General features: G+C 48.1%; 1 protein-coding gene across 1 annotated transcript in view; it reads right to left on the bottom strand.

Moving 5' to 3' along the window:
- The window catches only part of DNAH9 (dynein axonemal heavy chain 9), a 228,024-nt gene that overhangs the window by 202,983 nt on the left and 10,388 nt on the right, over positions 1-14,653 (bottom strand). Inside the window, exons 7-14 of the mRNA XM_075720144.1 lie at positions 12,890-13,057; positions 10,495-10,611; positions 9,426-9,576; positions 8,267-8,381; positions 6,311-6,379; positions 4,398-4,524; positions 2,887-3,142; positions 1,379-1,620 (exon numbers count right to left, since the gene is read on the bottom strand). Of these exons, the coding sequence (XP_075576259.1) occupies positions 1,379-1,620; positions 2,887-3,142; positions 4,398-4,524; positions 6,311-6,379; positions 8,267-8,381; positions 9,426-9,576; positions 10,495-10,611; positions 12,890-13,057 (1,245 nt within the window). The remainder of the gene's footprint in view (positions 1-1,378; positions 1,621-2,886; positions 3,143-4,397; positions 4,525-6,310; positions 6,380-8,266; positions 8,382-9,425; positions 9,577-10,494; positions 10,612-12,889; positions 13,058-14,653) is intronic.

The following is a 14,653-nucleotide window of genomic DNA, read 5'->3' as shown; positions in this document are numbered from 1 at the left end:
CATTGAGCTGACACAAGAGAAAGGGGAACTTCATAGGAATGAACTCTGGGAACGCCCATCTGAAAGCACCACCCTCTCTTCACCTGTCCTTGTATTTGATAATGTCCCCTTGTTACTGGTGTTTTACTGAGCCTTTACTCCAGAGGTTTCATCCTGATGAAAGAAGGGCAATGGGAGCCAGCATCTAGCTGTCCTGCCTTTGCCTGTTGGTGCATGTACCCAAACCCTCACTGTGCTTCTCTCAGCAGCCTCAAGACTCACCCGCCCCCAGGAAGACTTGAACAACTGGGGGAAGCCCAGAAGACCAGCTCTTGGCCCTTCTGCTGCTGCTCCTCCAGGCTTGGCCAGCACAGTCAGGACAGATGCATGGGGACACCCCATTTTGGGCCATGATACCTCTCCCTCCCCAGGACCTTCATGCTGCTTTGCAGTTGGTCCTGCCCCTGTGAGCAGCATTGGCAGTGCCACCATACCAGTGGTGCCAGCCCTCCTGCCATGACCACAACCCCATATTCTCCTTGGCCAATCTAGGAAGTGTCTTGGTCTTTTGGATGGTAGTTAGAGAGGGCTGAGCTTGTTACAGCTGTGGCAGCAGAACATGGGCACAGTAAAATCCTCACCACAGGTTCAGCATGCAGAGAAGAGGGTTAGAAGTGTCCAGGGCTGACTGCAGACAGCAAGGCAAGAGTTCAGTGTCCTAGAGAGGGTCAGCTGGTTCTCTCCAGGGTCTGAGGCCAGATGTCGACCCTCAGGAGAGGGCTAGATCTAAAAATCTGTCTCCCACCAGGCCAAGGTGCTGTGCCTGATATGCAGAGGACCTCACTCCAAGCAGGTGAGGAGCAGAGCTTTTGGGCTTTCTCCTGGCCTGCAAAGAGGTCTCTCAGTTCTGGCAAAGTCACTGGAAAACACAGAGGTTTTGGACAGCAGCAGCTTTTCTCCTGTCAGTCTCCCTGGACTGTCAGTGTCACCTCCCGCTCCCACAGGGGGACAAGTCTGAAACAGAAAGGTCAGGCACAGCCAGCTGCCTCTGTATTTTCAGGTAGGTATTCTGGAGGGGGATTTTTCCTCTGAGCAGGACCCTAAAGCCTGATACACGACTCCCCTCTAGCGGCTTCACAACAGCCAGAACTGCTGGAGCCAGACTCCTTTGCTGGGCTGCAGCTGCTCTCATTCTTGCCCCAAACTGGGTCCCCAGCGGTGCCCAGCCAGCAGCCCCACACCACACAGCCATACCAGGTCACTCATCAAAGCTGTTGTTAATTAACACTGGGTGAGATTTTCAAATTAGTGGAAACAGCTCTGGACATTTTCAACAGAGTGGAGAAACACACAGAGCCTATGAAGAGCCAACAAACCCTTGGAGAAGGTCCATCCTCACCTTCACCAGTGAATGAATCCTCTGCCCTGACTCTCTGACGAGGCTGTAACGCCTTTCCAGACGGTCCTGACAGTCCTCTAGGCTTAGCAGTGATTCCCTTTTACCATCTTTCCTCTCGAATATGGGCGACGCCCACGATCGCACAGTGGTCTGGATCTCCTCAATGTTGTTTCTGGCTTTCTGTATCCTCTGTTCGAGGTCATGGACACCATCCATCACCACGGAGATGTGATCCCAGATACCTGGTAAAAAATGAGATTATTGACTATGTATTTTCAGAGCTGCTGGGCCAAGCTCTTGTGCACTGTTAAGACCAGTCTCTGACTTTTTCCCCCTTGGTCTCATGAATTTCTCACCCATCATTAACACAAGAGACTTATCATCTTGACCAACAGAGCTAATTCTAGCTCCCTCCTACCCCAACAATCCATGGTACGGACAGCCACAGCCTCTGCTTTCTGCCGGGAGTACCAGCACCATGTGGATATCTGACAGTTCCCTCTTCCCTCTACCCACATTTGATCTCCCACGTTCTGCTACTGGAGAGAGCAGCACAGAGAGAATGAGTGCCACAGGCTGAGTGTCCCTGCCACCATCGCTAGAGCAGGGACCTCTCACCTGTAGCCCTAACACATGGGCTTTGCCAGCCCCAGGTACCAGCAAGGGCTGCATTTAGATGCAGGGAACTTAGGGTTCATCTGCAGGAAAATCCCTTCATCTTTATTGTGCAATGGAGAAATAGTTTTTCAGTGTGAGGACTTCTGCTTTATATGTTCCCAAGGGAGGACACTTGTTCCTGTTCATACCACAAGCCTGATGACAGAAATATATATTCCACCTGTGAGCAGTTTGCTTTCACCAAGAGGAAACAAACTGTCTTCCTGCACTCTGCTATGCAGTTAAAACTGATCAAGCAAGAACACTGGTTAAATCATCCCAAAGTCACGGTGCACAAAACCCACCTCTAGCTGCAGTATTTCATCATTCTGGAAAAGATAACAAGGACGCCCTGCCTCTCACTGGGATAAGTGCATCTCAGTGCCAGACGGCTGGGCCAGAGGTTCCTGTTCCCTGCACAAGTGGGTGAGAAAGCAGTGCCTCGGGGACACAGGCACGCAGCCACACAATGGGTCACTTGGATTGGCACAGGGGGGCCAGCACAGGCAGTGAGCAGATGCTTGAATCCCAGCCTTACTACCTCTTGCAAACCCAAATCTTGCCATCTCCTTGGCGGCACTGCTTACAGGGCAGCCTCTCCTCCCCAAAAGCCCAGGCTGAACCTGAAGGGAGCAGGATCCTGTCCACAACCCCAGCAGAACAAGGGAACGTGGAAAGAAGCAGGCCAGCTGGGGGCTGCCCTTCATCTCCCCAAAGCTGGCTCTGCTGGAGAGTCACCTGCTCTGATGGGAACTGCAGCTGGGAACCAGGTGGTGGAGGTTGGGCACATGGGGGAATCTGATGACACCCAAGGGTATGCACTCTTTCCTCTTAACACAGAGCTAGCTCACCCTCCATCTTCCAGTTCAGTGTTTCTTCTGCTTCTTTCAGCTTCAAGTCAATATCCCACAGCTGCCGCTGTATTAGAGGGTATTCGACCTCCAGGACTGTCTTCAGGACCTTGTTGTATCTGTTCATCATCAGCTCCAAGCTGGCCACCATCTGCCGGTATGATTCCTTGGAGGAATAGATTTCTGCTGCTGTCGGGGGAATGGCTCCCATCTGGCTGCCAGAGAGGTAGCTCACCTCCTTCAGCACCGAAACCAGCTGGAGAAACAAGGCAAAGAGCTGAACATGGGGCAATCATCCCCATTTACCTGGCAGACACTCTCCAATCAATTCTGAGCATCTTAGGGGTTTCCTGCTGTTTGATTCACAAAGCAGCATGCTCTGAAAAGGGCCTGGACACCTACCTCCTAGTCCATATCATCTATCTCCCGTTGATCTTTGCCTCTGGTTTTCCTCCCCACCAAAGACAGACAGACAGCTCTGCTAACTACCCAGCCAGCAAACTCTATGCAGCCTCTGAAAGCCATGATGATCTCTGTTCCTCTCAGCTATCCTAATCAATAGAGTCTTTCAGCAATACCATGCCTGCAAGCGGAGCTTAGCAGTTATCTAAGTGAAAGATAAGATGGCTCCAGTTCTGTTGGTTTGCTGGGCTGACTGGCATGAAAAAAAAAAAAGAAAATACCATGGCCCCAAACCCAGTGACTGAAATCCTCCTGTGGCCACCTTCCACCAAAGATTTCTGCTGGAGACTTCTCCCAGCCCAACCAAAAGCACTCAGTACCAGTGCATATTTCAGTTGCAATGGGACTGGATTGAGGGGAATTATTAAATTATAATCCCAAGTATAAATGAATCCCTGCAACAAAGGGAACAGCGAGGTCTTACAGTGTGATATATCACTTTTAACACTAAAGAACTTTGCACAGTTTAGTGGCTAGTGAGACATAAAATGCCCTGGAGCTGCACATGTTGGCAGGGCGACAGAAATTCGGTACGTTGTATGGGGAATGGCAGGGGTGAGGACCCCTCCTGGCTGCAGCTGAGCTTGGGGTGCAGTTATTGCACTGCAATAAAGGAAATCCAACAGCCACAACTCTGGAATAACAAAACAAACCTTTCCTGGTTTTTTTATACCCTTTCAGGAAGCTCAGATTTCAGGTACACATAACCCATGCCCACCTCTGTAGATGACGCCCCAATACTCCCCATACCAGTAAAAAATCTGGTCTGGAGATGCCGACAACCAGTTAAATGTCTGGCTACTCAGGGACTTTCTGCCACTGGCTTTAACGAGAATCTGTTCTGCTTAAACTGTTATCCTGATATTTTACCAGGAGATAGAGCCCACAAAGAGGATGGTAAACTCATGTTACCGATCACAGAAGGAGTTCCACGGACCTCAGCAGAACAGATCTAGTACCAGTCCAACCAGATTTCCCACGCACAGTGGGGCACAGCTTGGAGACATGCCCACAGGGAGGCAGGAAAGCTAACTGGCAGCAGTTTTTACCTGGGGATCAAAATTGACGGTGATCAGTTTGGTCTGTGGATCTCGCCGGATGAGTGGTTGAGTAAGGTTGTACTGTGATTTTTCAGAGACTGTCTGGAACCAGTCCACATAGAGCTTTTCCTGATACCTGACACAAAAAAAAAAAACATCCATCATGTAAGCTACCAAATGAAAGCCAAGTCCACTTGTGAGGACTGAAGAACATGAAGGAATATTAAAAACTCATCCACGCCCTCCCCATAAACAACACAGCTTCAAAGACAAACACCCAAAAACCAGTGACAGCATCAAATCAGGAGGGCAAAGATCTCTCAAGTACCATTGTTGGCAGAGGATTCGTATTTGGAGACAGACTTTCAAAAGCCTTTAGCCTAAAGTAATAGATGAGCAGCTACTGGTCATTTCCAAAGTGTCTAAGCAGGACAGGTGCCTAAACCTATACAAATGCCAGGGATGGATGCAGTTGCCCTCACTTCTCGCAGAGTCACTGCAGAAAGGTCTTCAGCCTCAGGGAAACTCAGCTCTTTGAGAACTCAGTGACACCACTGGGGATGGAAACACAGAGGGCTGAATAGGGGTCCTGGTCTCTCACATGTCTTGCACAGTTCCAACCACCCAAGCAACAAAGTCTCTTCTGAATCATGTTGTCACCTGAGCACTTTGGGAAATGTCACCCAGAAAACACCTTCTCTGTTGAAGTCACCCAGGATCCTCTGTTGGTCTGCTCCCTTCTGAAAGGCTGTACCATAATTATTCAGCCTTTGTTTTGGTAATGTCCTGGTTTCGGCTGGGATAGAGTTAATTTTCTTCCTAGCAGCAGGCATAGTGCTGTGTTTTGGATTTAGTAGGAGAAGAATGTTGATAACATGCTGATGTTTTTAGTTGTTGCTGAGTACTGCTTATGCTAGTCAAGGACTTTTTCAGCTTCCCATGCTCTGCCAGGCGCACAAGAAACTGGGAGGGGGCACAGCCAGAATAGTTGATCCAAACTGACCAAAGGGCTATTCCATACCATATGACGTCATGCTCAGTATATAAACGGGGGGGGGGTGGCCAGGGAGCAGCGATCGCTGCTCGGGAACTGTCTGGGTATCGGTCGGCGGGTGGTGAGCAATTGCATTGTGCATCACTTGCTTCGTGTATCATTATTATTATTATCATTATTATACTGTTAGTATTAGCATTACTATTTTACTTTATTTCAATTATTAAACTGTTCTTATCTCAACCCAGGAGTGTTTCTCACTCTTACTCCTCCGATTCTCTCCCCCATCCCATCGGGGTAGGGGGAGTGAGCGAGCGGCTGCGTGGTACTGAGTTGCTGGCTGGGGCTAAACCACGACAGGTAATCAGGAAGAGGGCTCCCTCCAACTGCCCTGCAGTACCCAGCAGCCAGATGTCTCAGCTCCCTTCATTGCTGACGGAGAGCAGGCCCTGCAGAGACATCTCCTTCCAGGGGAGGTGGCTCTTCCCAAGGGAAAGCCCAGAACGAACAGTTCAGATTTAACATCAAATGTTAACATATTAAGTCAGGGGCAATGAATCCCACTTCAAGTTGTGGAATATACACATTACAGCCACTGTAAATACACTCTGAATGGGCGCAAGTGGATTGAGACTTCTGGTCAGCCCAGGTTTTCCACCACAGCAGCTACTACACCTAGCAGAAGCTTATTCCATTTCTGCTAGGCTGCATAGCTCCTGTTCCTCCCACGTGAACTTCCCATTTCAAGATGTCACAGAAAGACTGTGGTATATAGCAACAGGATTCTTCCTCCTCTCTCATCAGAAAATTCCCTCTGGCTTAGAAAGGGACATTCCCAGGCCCTCAGCTAGCAAACATGCTGGAAGGTGGCTTAGAGGAGGAGAGCATTTTTTCATACAGTTACAGCTTTGCCTGAGCCACCACTTACTTGTCGAGCAGCTGGATCATTTCTTCATACTTCTCTATCACCCTTCTTCCTTCAGCAGAGTCCAAGCAGCTGGTAGCAAAACAGATAAGCTCAGCATTACATTCAGCTCTGTGAAGCTGTAGTCTGTATTCACCCCTTCCCAAGATCACCCACCAGTTTGCAGGCAGCCTCTAACTGACTGGGAACCTTAGATTTCACCCCCGCCACATCACCAAAAATCATTTTACTGTACAAAGTCCATCCAAGCCCCAGTGTGCTCTTTCTCAGGTGTTTGCATGACAACCTGCAATATGGGAAACACATACTGGGGGGTAGAAGGGCTCAGTGCTGCTGGAGGAAGTTTCACACTCCATATCCGCACAGAGCATGGCAACCTCCACTTACCAGCCAGCAATTCCTAAGATCAAAGAGGCTCAGAAGGAAGCAGCATGTGGTTCCTGCTAGATGCAGCTCTTTGCAATGTCAAATTTGTGCCCCTCAAACTGTAGGGGCAGGGAAGAGCAAAGGTATCCTGGAGCATGGGAGGCAGAGCCCTTACCATGCTGCCCAGACTGTACAACTGCCTCCAAACCCAGGGAGGTAGCCGGCCAGAGTAATTCTTATAAGGCCATCTTTTCCCCATGGTTTCATCTGCTATATCCAAGTTTTCCTGAAACTAGTTGTGGATTTTGGAGGACATTTTGACAAAATCTGAATTAACCTAAACAAAACCTAGCAAAGGGAGTGCCTGAGCAGTCAACACTGGGCAAGCACCGATCAAACCTTCTGGAAGTAAACAAGTGCCCTAAGCAAACCCCAGCTAAACCATCTTCATTTTATCTTTTTAATCTTTTTTCCCCTTTCAAGTTGCATGTAGGAAACAGCATCACGTCACCCCTGCTGCAGGGCATGTTTATTAACTGCTCTAAACAGAGGAAAGAAAATCAATGCAAAATGCAGATCTGGGTCCTTCTTCATGGTTTACAAACTTTGCCATTCAGATTCAAACGAGATATGATAACTTGGGCTCTGTGTTGGGGGCAGTCCAAGAGCCTGTTTCATTGCACTGATGTCTTTACTGCTGCAGAATAACTGTGCACTTCAAGACACTTAATGGCAATACAGAATGAGAGAAGGCTACAAATATTGCACAGTGATGGAAATGGCTTATTTTGGTCAAGCACATAAAAAAAGTGGATCCATTTACTCAGAATCCTGTCCAGCACAAGTAAAGCTATTCCTGTGAGCTACAAGGTGCACTCCCTGGAGCACCTTCAATTGTCCTAAGTCCGACACTGCTTTGCTTACAGACTTTTAAATGCTGTCTCATACGATGTCATGACATGTGGCAGCTGCAAGTGTGGGGTCACATTTCTCCAAGACCACCCACAATAATAAGCATTCGGGTGATAAGTATTCCAGCACTAGCTTCTTTCCTTGATCTTGGGAGATTGTTCCTTTGTTTAATGCTGAGCAAGTTGTCTTCTGCGAGTGCCCAGCCAAGTCCTCATCTGTTCACCAACCTGGAAACTGAGCTCCATCAATCCATCTTAGATGAGTCCAGTCCAGCATCTCGCTGCCCTTCACAGCTTGGATGATGCCAGAACCAGGGCTTGCAACCAAGGTCTGGGCTGCTCCCTAGGTGGTCCTGGAGTACATGCTGAGTGGGATCACAGTGGGAAAGGTTCTGATACCTCTTTCAATTGCAACCTAGGACTATGTCTGAAAGCTCAATAGCCCATGTACTATCGCACTGTGCCTCTTAACCACCTCAAAACAAATCCAGTTAATGAGTTTCTTAAAAATATGATCACAGGGAAGCTGAGAAGCACCAGTGCAATCATTTCATACCTCTTTGACTAAGAATTATTTCAGCTATAACCATTGGATAATGTTCAACACAGGAAGAAAATCAGATTGATTAGAGGAAAGATATCAAGACAGTCATAAAGCAACTTAGCTGGAACAGACACGCACAGATGTGTGATGTGCCTTAAGTGACCAAATGGCACCTGGATTCGTGCTTGCAGCTCCCGAGCCCAGCCCAGCGCTCCAGCTACTGGCGGCATGTTCTTGTGCACAGAGGGGTAACCTGGGGAGGGTGCATTGAAACAGGATTTGACTGAACACTGCATTTGTAATCCCAAAGATATACCAACAGAAACTCATCTGTGCAAAAATACTCCGATTTCCCAGCTTTCTTCCTTAAATCCAAGCATCTGCTACACTGATGTAGGTCTGTGACCAGCGCAAGTCTCCTAGTGTCTCTGGACCTTGAATAAGGACCTGAGATCAGAGGAGAAGCCTGGCATATCTGAGAAACAGAGCTGATACAGAGGCATCCTTTGCCCGGGATGCATTCCCTGCTCCCCACAAACATTGATGTAGGGATTTCCGACCAGGAGTTAGTTTTGACCATCTTATCTAGCACCCACAGAACAACATCCCCCAGATTCACAGCAAATGATGTACTCATCGTCCTCCACGAACCTCTCCATTCCCATTGTTAACCTGCATGGGCTCCAGCAGTGCTGCCTCTTCTGGACTTGCCTTGTTCCAGTACAGTCTTTCTGAGGCAAGTAAATGGGTTGTTGCTCAAAAAGGCACACTCTAATCCTCATAATCTGATAGGACTCTACCCATTCCCTCCCGTGCAAACATTCATAGGAAATAATAAACCTGGAAAAGGTTGATTAAACCCTTGGTTACAAAGCCCCACTTGCATGCTTTGCATTTAAAGCATTACAAGGGAAACACTATTAAATTCATATTAGGGAGTACATGAGTGGGCTTGCAAGTCCCATGGGATGTTCAAGGCAGTGCACAAGTGTGGAAAGAAACCTCTTGTCACAGCCTTGCTGAGGGAAAAGCTCAGGATGTGTCTTCATTCCCAGTCACATATCATGTATACACATTTAAAAAAGGATATTTTTTTCCCCCAACAGATTATTTGTTTTAATACTAAGAACAGAGCTTTCCCAGGCATTTCCATTTCCACTAGGAGCTGTAGAGGCTGAAAACCTTTACAATTTGGGACGTTTTCGGTTTCCTTAGAAAATGCAAATTATTTTCCCTCCCAAAAAAATCTAAATCCAATTTGCTGTAAAATCAGTTTTACTCAGCACATGCCACCCACCGAGCTCCAGCTCTGCTTGGACATGCCTGGAGTAGATCAGCCTAGCATGGTCCAAGGCAATGTTGAACATGCTGATGAGGACAGAGTATTTGTCAGCAGCATCTGCAGCAATTACCGGTCGCTCCAAAAGGCTCCCGAACATGTCCAGCAACTATGGTGGTGAAGAAGCAAGGAAAGAAAACAGAAAAAATTCACAACCCCAACTTCTGCAGAGACCCCCACTGGGATTTTCTTTACTAGCCCAGATGTCTGCACCGATGGGCACTTTGGAAAAGGGAAATTTCTTTTCTTTACCCTGCTTTTCCAAGTAGTCCCTCCCTTTGTTACAGAGATGCTCGTAATTTCTCTGTGGGTGAACCCTATCCCAACTGTCATTCTTCAAATGCTTCAAAATTTGCTATTTTTTCAAAAACCTTAGAAAGATAAATAGTACCACTTTCCACATTTTTTTCTGCAAACATTTATACTGAAGTTTTTCATAAAATACCATTTACTTTTTCTGCAAGATAGATTAATTGGTAAACGAAACAGCCTTGTTTCTAGAAAACCTCAGTTTCCAAAATTGAAACACATCCATGTATTAACAATATTAACAAATTGATATGAACAATAATCAGCTGGTTTTTAACAGCAGTTCTCACCAGGAAATCCTAGAAAAAGCATAATTTTCTGCAACTCACAGACAGAGGCACAAGTAAAACTCCTGCCATCTGAAAGCCTGATTTAAATAATTTCTTTGACTATGCTTTCTAAAACTGAACAAAAGCCTATTCTCTTTGTGTCTTAATGGGAAGAGCAGAAATACTCCCAAAGCTTTCAGCAAACACACTGCTGTCAGCTCCATGGCTTGACAGTTTGTGAGAGACCCACAAGCCTGAGCATCACCAACCAAGACCAGCCCAAAAGCTACAAGTCTCATTGTCCCACTGTCCATTCCCGTTGGTGAACACCAGCATCATGTGCCTGTAGCTATGGCACTACCTGGCCTCCATTGTGTGATTCTCACCGAGGCAAACTGTAGGCGCCCTGATTTCCCTTCTACAAAAGAGAAGGGACTCGACAGACAAACCTTAAAGGCATGCTCCAAGTCCGAGGCATCATCGAAAGCCTGGATGAAAACACTGCCCAGCCGCCGGTCAATGTCTTCTACTTTCTGCTGGAAATCAAAGGCGTCTTGCTCAAACTCCTGTGGGAAGGCACAACAGCAAGCCATGAAGCTGCAAGACGGCACTGGGAAGGTACCTGCAACCTCCTGATCCAGAGATCTCTCCTCTTCTTATTCACCATGAATTAAACCACTTCTCTGGCCAACCTTCAGCCATTGCAATGTGGCAAAGCCCCATGGAGCCTGAGGATGTTTCTGTACTGTCCCATGGCTGAGATCATGGCCCTCTCTCTGGGATGGACCCTTTGGTCCTGAGGGCTTTCCACAGTCAATGAGCACTAACCTCAGTCTAGAGGCAAGATGGACTATTTCTGCACCTTCTCCACCCCCACTTGGCCTGAAGACTACACCATCATCTAGAAAAACCACAGATGCACTTTCTGAGTTCCAAATCCAATCTACTTTCAAGCCAAAACAAGCCTGTAGTGTTGATTGCAAGCTGGCTCTAAGTGGGGCAACAATAAAGGCAGTTTCAAAACACTGGCACAGCTTGCCAAGAGAGGTTGTGCAGTCTGCGCTGTTTGAGATAGTTAACCTTGGAGATATTTAACCTGACTGGTCACAGTCCTGCTCTAGCTGAGCCTGCTTTGAGCAGGGGAGGTGGACTAGGTGATCTCCAGCGGTCCTTTCCAACCTCAACAGCTCTTTGTTTCTTTAATTTCCACCATCTTCTGGCACTGCTTTTCTTGCTCAAATTGTAATAAATCCTTCAAAGTTCAAGAGTAAAATCTAGATTTGTTTTCCTACAAGTAAAAGAGCCCAAATCAAAAACTGAACTTGACAAACAGGGAGACTTCAGTCCTTCTATCATAGCCTGGACAAAGCCACTAAAAATGAGACTATGTGTCTCTTATCTGAAAGGACAAAGCACAAGGAAAGAGCTTTTACTGTTGTCACTGATGACCTCCAGCAGGACCAGACACCATGTGTTAGCTAAAAAAGAGGCTCTACACAGCAAAAAATGGTGCAAAACTCAAGCACTGAAAGAATAAGCGTGACTCAGAGTCATACAAAAGGCCACGGGGTCACCAAAACCAAGCCAGCTCCTGCAGAGCCACTGTCACCACTCTTTCTGTGCCCTCCCTCCTGAAGGAGGGTTGACATGGAGCAAGCAGCTTTCCAGCAAGATCCTCCCAGGCAGCGCTGGGGACATGCCACCCACTGCAGAGATGTACCGTGAACTACAGGAAGCAAAGCCCAAGCCACCCATCACCACACCAGACAGGTCCCAGTGCCCAAAGGAAGGGCACACCAGCCCTGTGTCCCACGGCTAGCCCAGCCACCCTTCACCCCAGCACAGCCCTTTCTGAAAGGAGCAAGGAAGAAGGCTACTGGAGGGACGACTTTGCCCTGGGATTACCTTCCACTTGGATGTCTGCTATGAATGCCTGCCCCATAAGCAGTGTGAGACTGGAGCTCCTCAGCACAGAGCTTCCCTATAGCCACTCCAGTGTAGCACTCCCTCCTCTGGATGTGTGAACAGGCCTAACCATGTCCTGCTCACCAAACACAGCAAACTGACCCCAGGGCAAATGGGACAAGCAACAGAAGAAATCAAAGATCCTCTGAGATCAGACACAAACATGGGACACAGGCCCCTTCAGAAATGTCATTCCCACCCTTCCTTCATAGCTCACTCAGGCTACACTGCTCTGGTGCCAAAGCCAAGAGCAGGAGTTTCTGAATAGACAGTAAGGAGGCCCATGGCATGTTTTCTTTGCCCTGCTTGTACAACATGTGCTGGTGTGGGCATCTGTGATTCAGATGGCCATTGAGCCATGACCCAGAGGGCTGAGAATATTTCTTTAACTAAAACACTACTGATAATAAAATACGGAGTCGAATTCTGAGAGCACCAGATGTCATGTGTTCATCTAGACAAGAGCAAACACATCCCCAGAGATTACCTGAGCTGGCCCTCACCAGGCAAGCTAGGCACCAAGAGCAGGAAAGCAAAGAGATGTGGGTGTTGGTACAGCTCATACACCCCAGCAAGCATCACATAAAGGGAAAGCTTCTGTAAAAGGCATGGTAATCCAGCTTTCCAGCTGCACTGGCCTAAGGTCCTGAACTAGCAAGATATGCTAGATATAGACCTGCAAGCACTCCCAGATCTCTCCAGGAAAGGCCAGCAGCTTGTTGTTCCCTACAGTGACAGATCAGGTCATAATAAAAGGAAGAAGGAGCTGGGAAGAAGTCAACAGGACTGTACATGAGCCGGGGCTCCATCGCAGAGGAAACTGCTGTTTTGGAAACATGCACATCTTGCTGGCATTTCCCACAAGCTGGTCCCACCTACCGTGTTGGTCAGCTCAAGACAGTCATAGGTTCGCTCTGCAAACACCTTGTATGCCTCCTGGAATTCCTCATACATGTCCAGGACCTGCTTGCCCAAGGCCTTCCCTTTGATCCCACTGAACTCGATCTTTTCCAGCTTCATCAGGTCCAAGGTGGTTGCCAGGAGATCCTTCAAAGTCAATGCAGTCACACACAGGTTAAGATGTTGACAAAAGAAGGTGACAACCGTTGTCATAACATGGAGCTGCACTCACTGCCGTGCTGAAGGAAGTCCCCAAGCACACCACTGGTGCTAAAGCTGAGTGGCACAAATGTGAAGGGGGGAGACAGATCCTGCCTGTCCTGGGCATCAATGGCTGCTCATAGCATGTCCCTCCCTAGTGGGAGCTGCTGCTGCCACTGGAAATACTACGCCAACTGTAAAATTGTTTTTACAGCACCAAAGCAAGATATGAGGCCCTGATATGTCATCCAGTATAGCTAAGAATCCTGATTTTAAGGTTTTAATGAAGAGAACTGTCCAAAAGCTCCTGCTCAGTAAAACCTCTATGTGTCCAAGTGGGTGTTACTGAGCCTTCCCAGCTGGCCCTCTCTGCTGCTATGGGGACATGGGTCCTTCCCTTCCCATCCTCTGCAGCCTGGCAGGGCCTGACCCGACAGTGCCACCTCTCAGGAAAATGCCCCACTCACCAGGCTACGGCAGCAGTGCAGGGCAGCCCTGCCACCACCCCACCCCATCCACCTCTTTTGGTAGAGCTAAACAAGGGCTAGTTGAACATCCATTGTCTCAGAGAACCAGGAGAAACATGCTGATCTCAAGCACAGGAATGTACTGGTAGCCATCCTGCTTGCGCTGAGCTCAGGGGACAACCTGGAACACAGAGCTAAGCGGGTACGGAGCTTCACCCCCAAATGGGCAGCATTCAGCCAGTGTCAGTGCCTCTCGGACAGGGGCTGTTGAATGAGTCACAGCCCCATGACCCAGAGCTTCCCATGTTACGCTGAGGCATCAGCAGGCTTCGGTGCCACCCCATGATGCTCCAGGCAGAGGCCAGGAGATGCTGCATGCTTACAGCTCCTGACGCCAATGGGCATATCAGGAACAGCTTCCAGCCAAGGGAATGGCTGCTCACAGGTCCCTGACAGCTAAACAATCACTGCTTTGAGAACCTGCCCGCATTTCTGAGAGAACAGGGTGCAAGCAGAGACCCAACCCAGCCAGGCAGCAGGTTTTACAACAGACATGCAATGCAAAGTAGTGAGATGAACCAGGGGAAAGAGACCCTTTCCTCTTCACATGTTCATGGGCTACTTGTGCACCAGCGTAATTGCAGCTTTTATGAAATTTTGAAAACACAGCACGCACGCATACTAAATATAGTAAGAGCACATTCACTTTAACAAATACTTTGTAAGGCAAAAATAACGTGGAAATAATAGCTGCCCCTTGCTTTGTCTTACAAGGTTGCTTGAAATGAAGCGGGGGGAATAGAGATGGAAAGAGAGGCAGAAGCTTTCCTCATTAACAGGCTGGTGGGCACTATGCTTTTAATTACTATTTTACAGCTCAGTCCACAGGCCCTCCCTCTGACTGCACATACTGCAGCCTTTTACTGTCCCTGGAGGTGTGGAACAGACATGAAAGAAGGACATGGGCGCTGGCCAAAAAGCACAGTGCTCTGCCACCACAACAATGCATGTACAGCTCAAAACCTCCCTACTGTTTTTTTTTTTTTCCTGTAGCCCATATCCATAGTATCCAAGC

Source organism: Pelecanus crispus, chromosome 12, assembly GCF_030463565.1.
Source record: "Pelecanus crispus isolate bPelCri1 chromosome 12, bPelCri1.pri, whole genome shotgun sequence".
Taxonomy (NCBI): domain Eukaryota; kingdom Metazoa; phylum Chordata; class Aves; order Pelecaniformes; family Pelecanidae; genus Pelecanus; species Pelecanus crispus.
The sequence above is the reverse complement of the archived record's forward strand: the minus strand, read 5'-3'. Positions and strand labels throughout refer to the sequence as shown.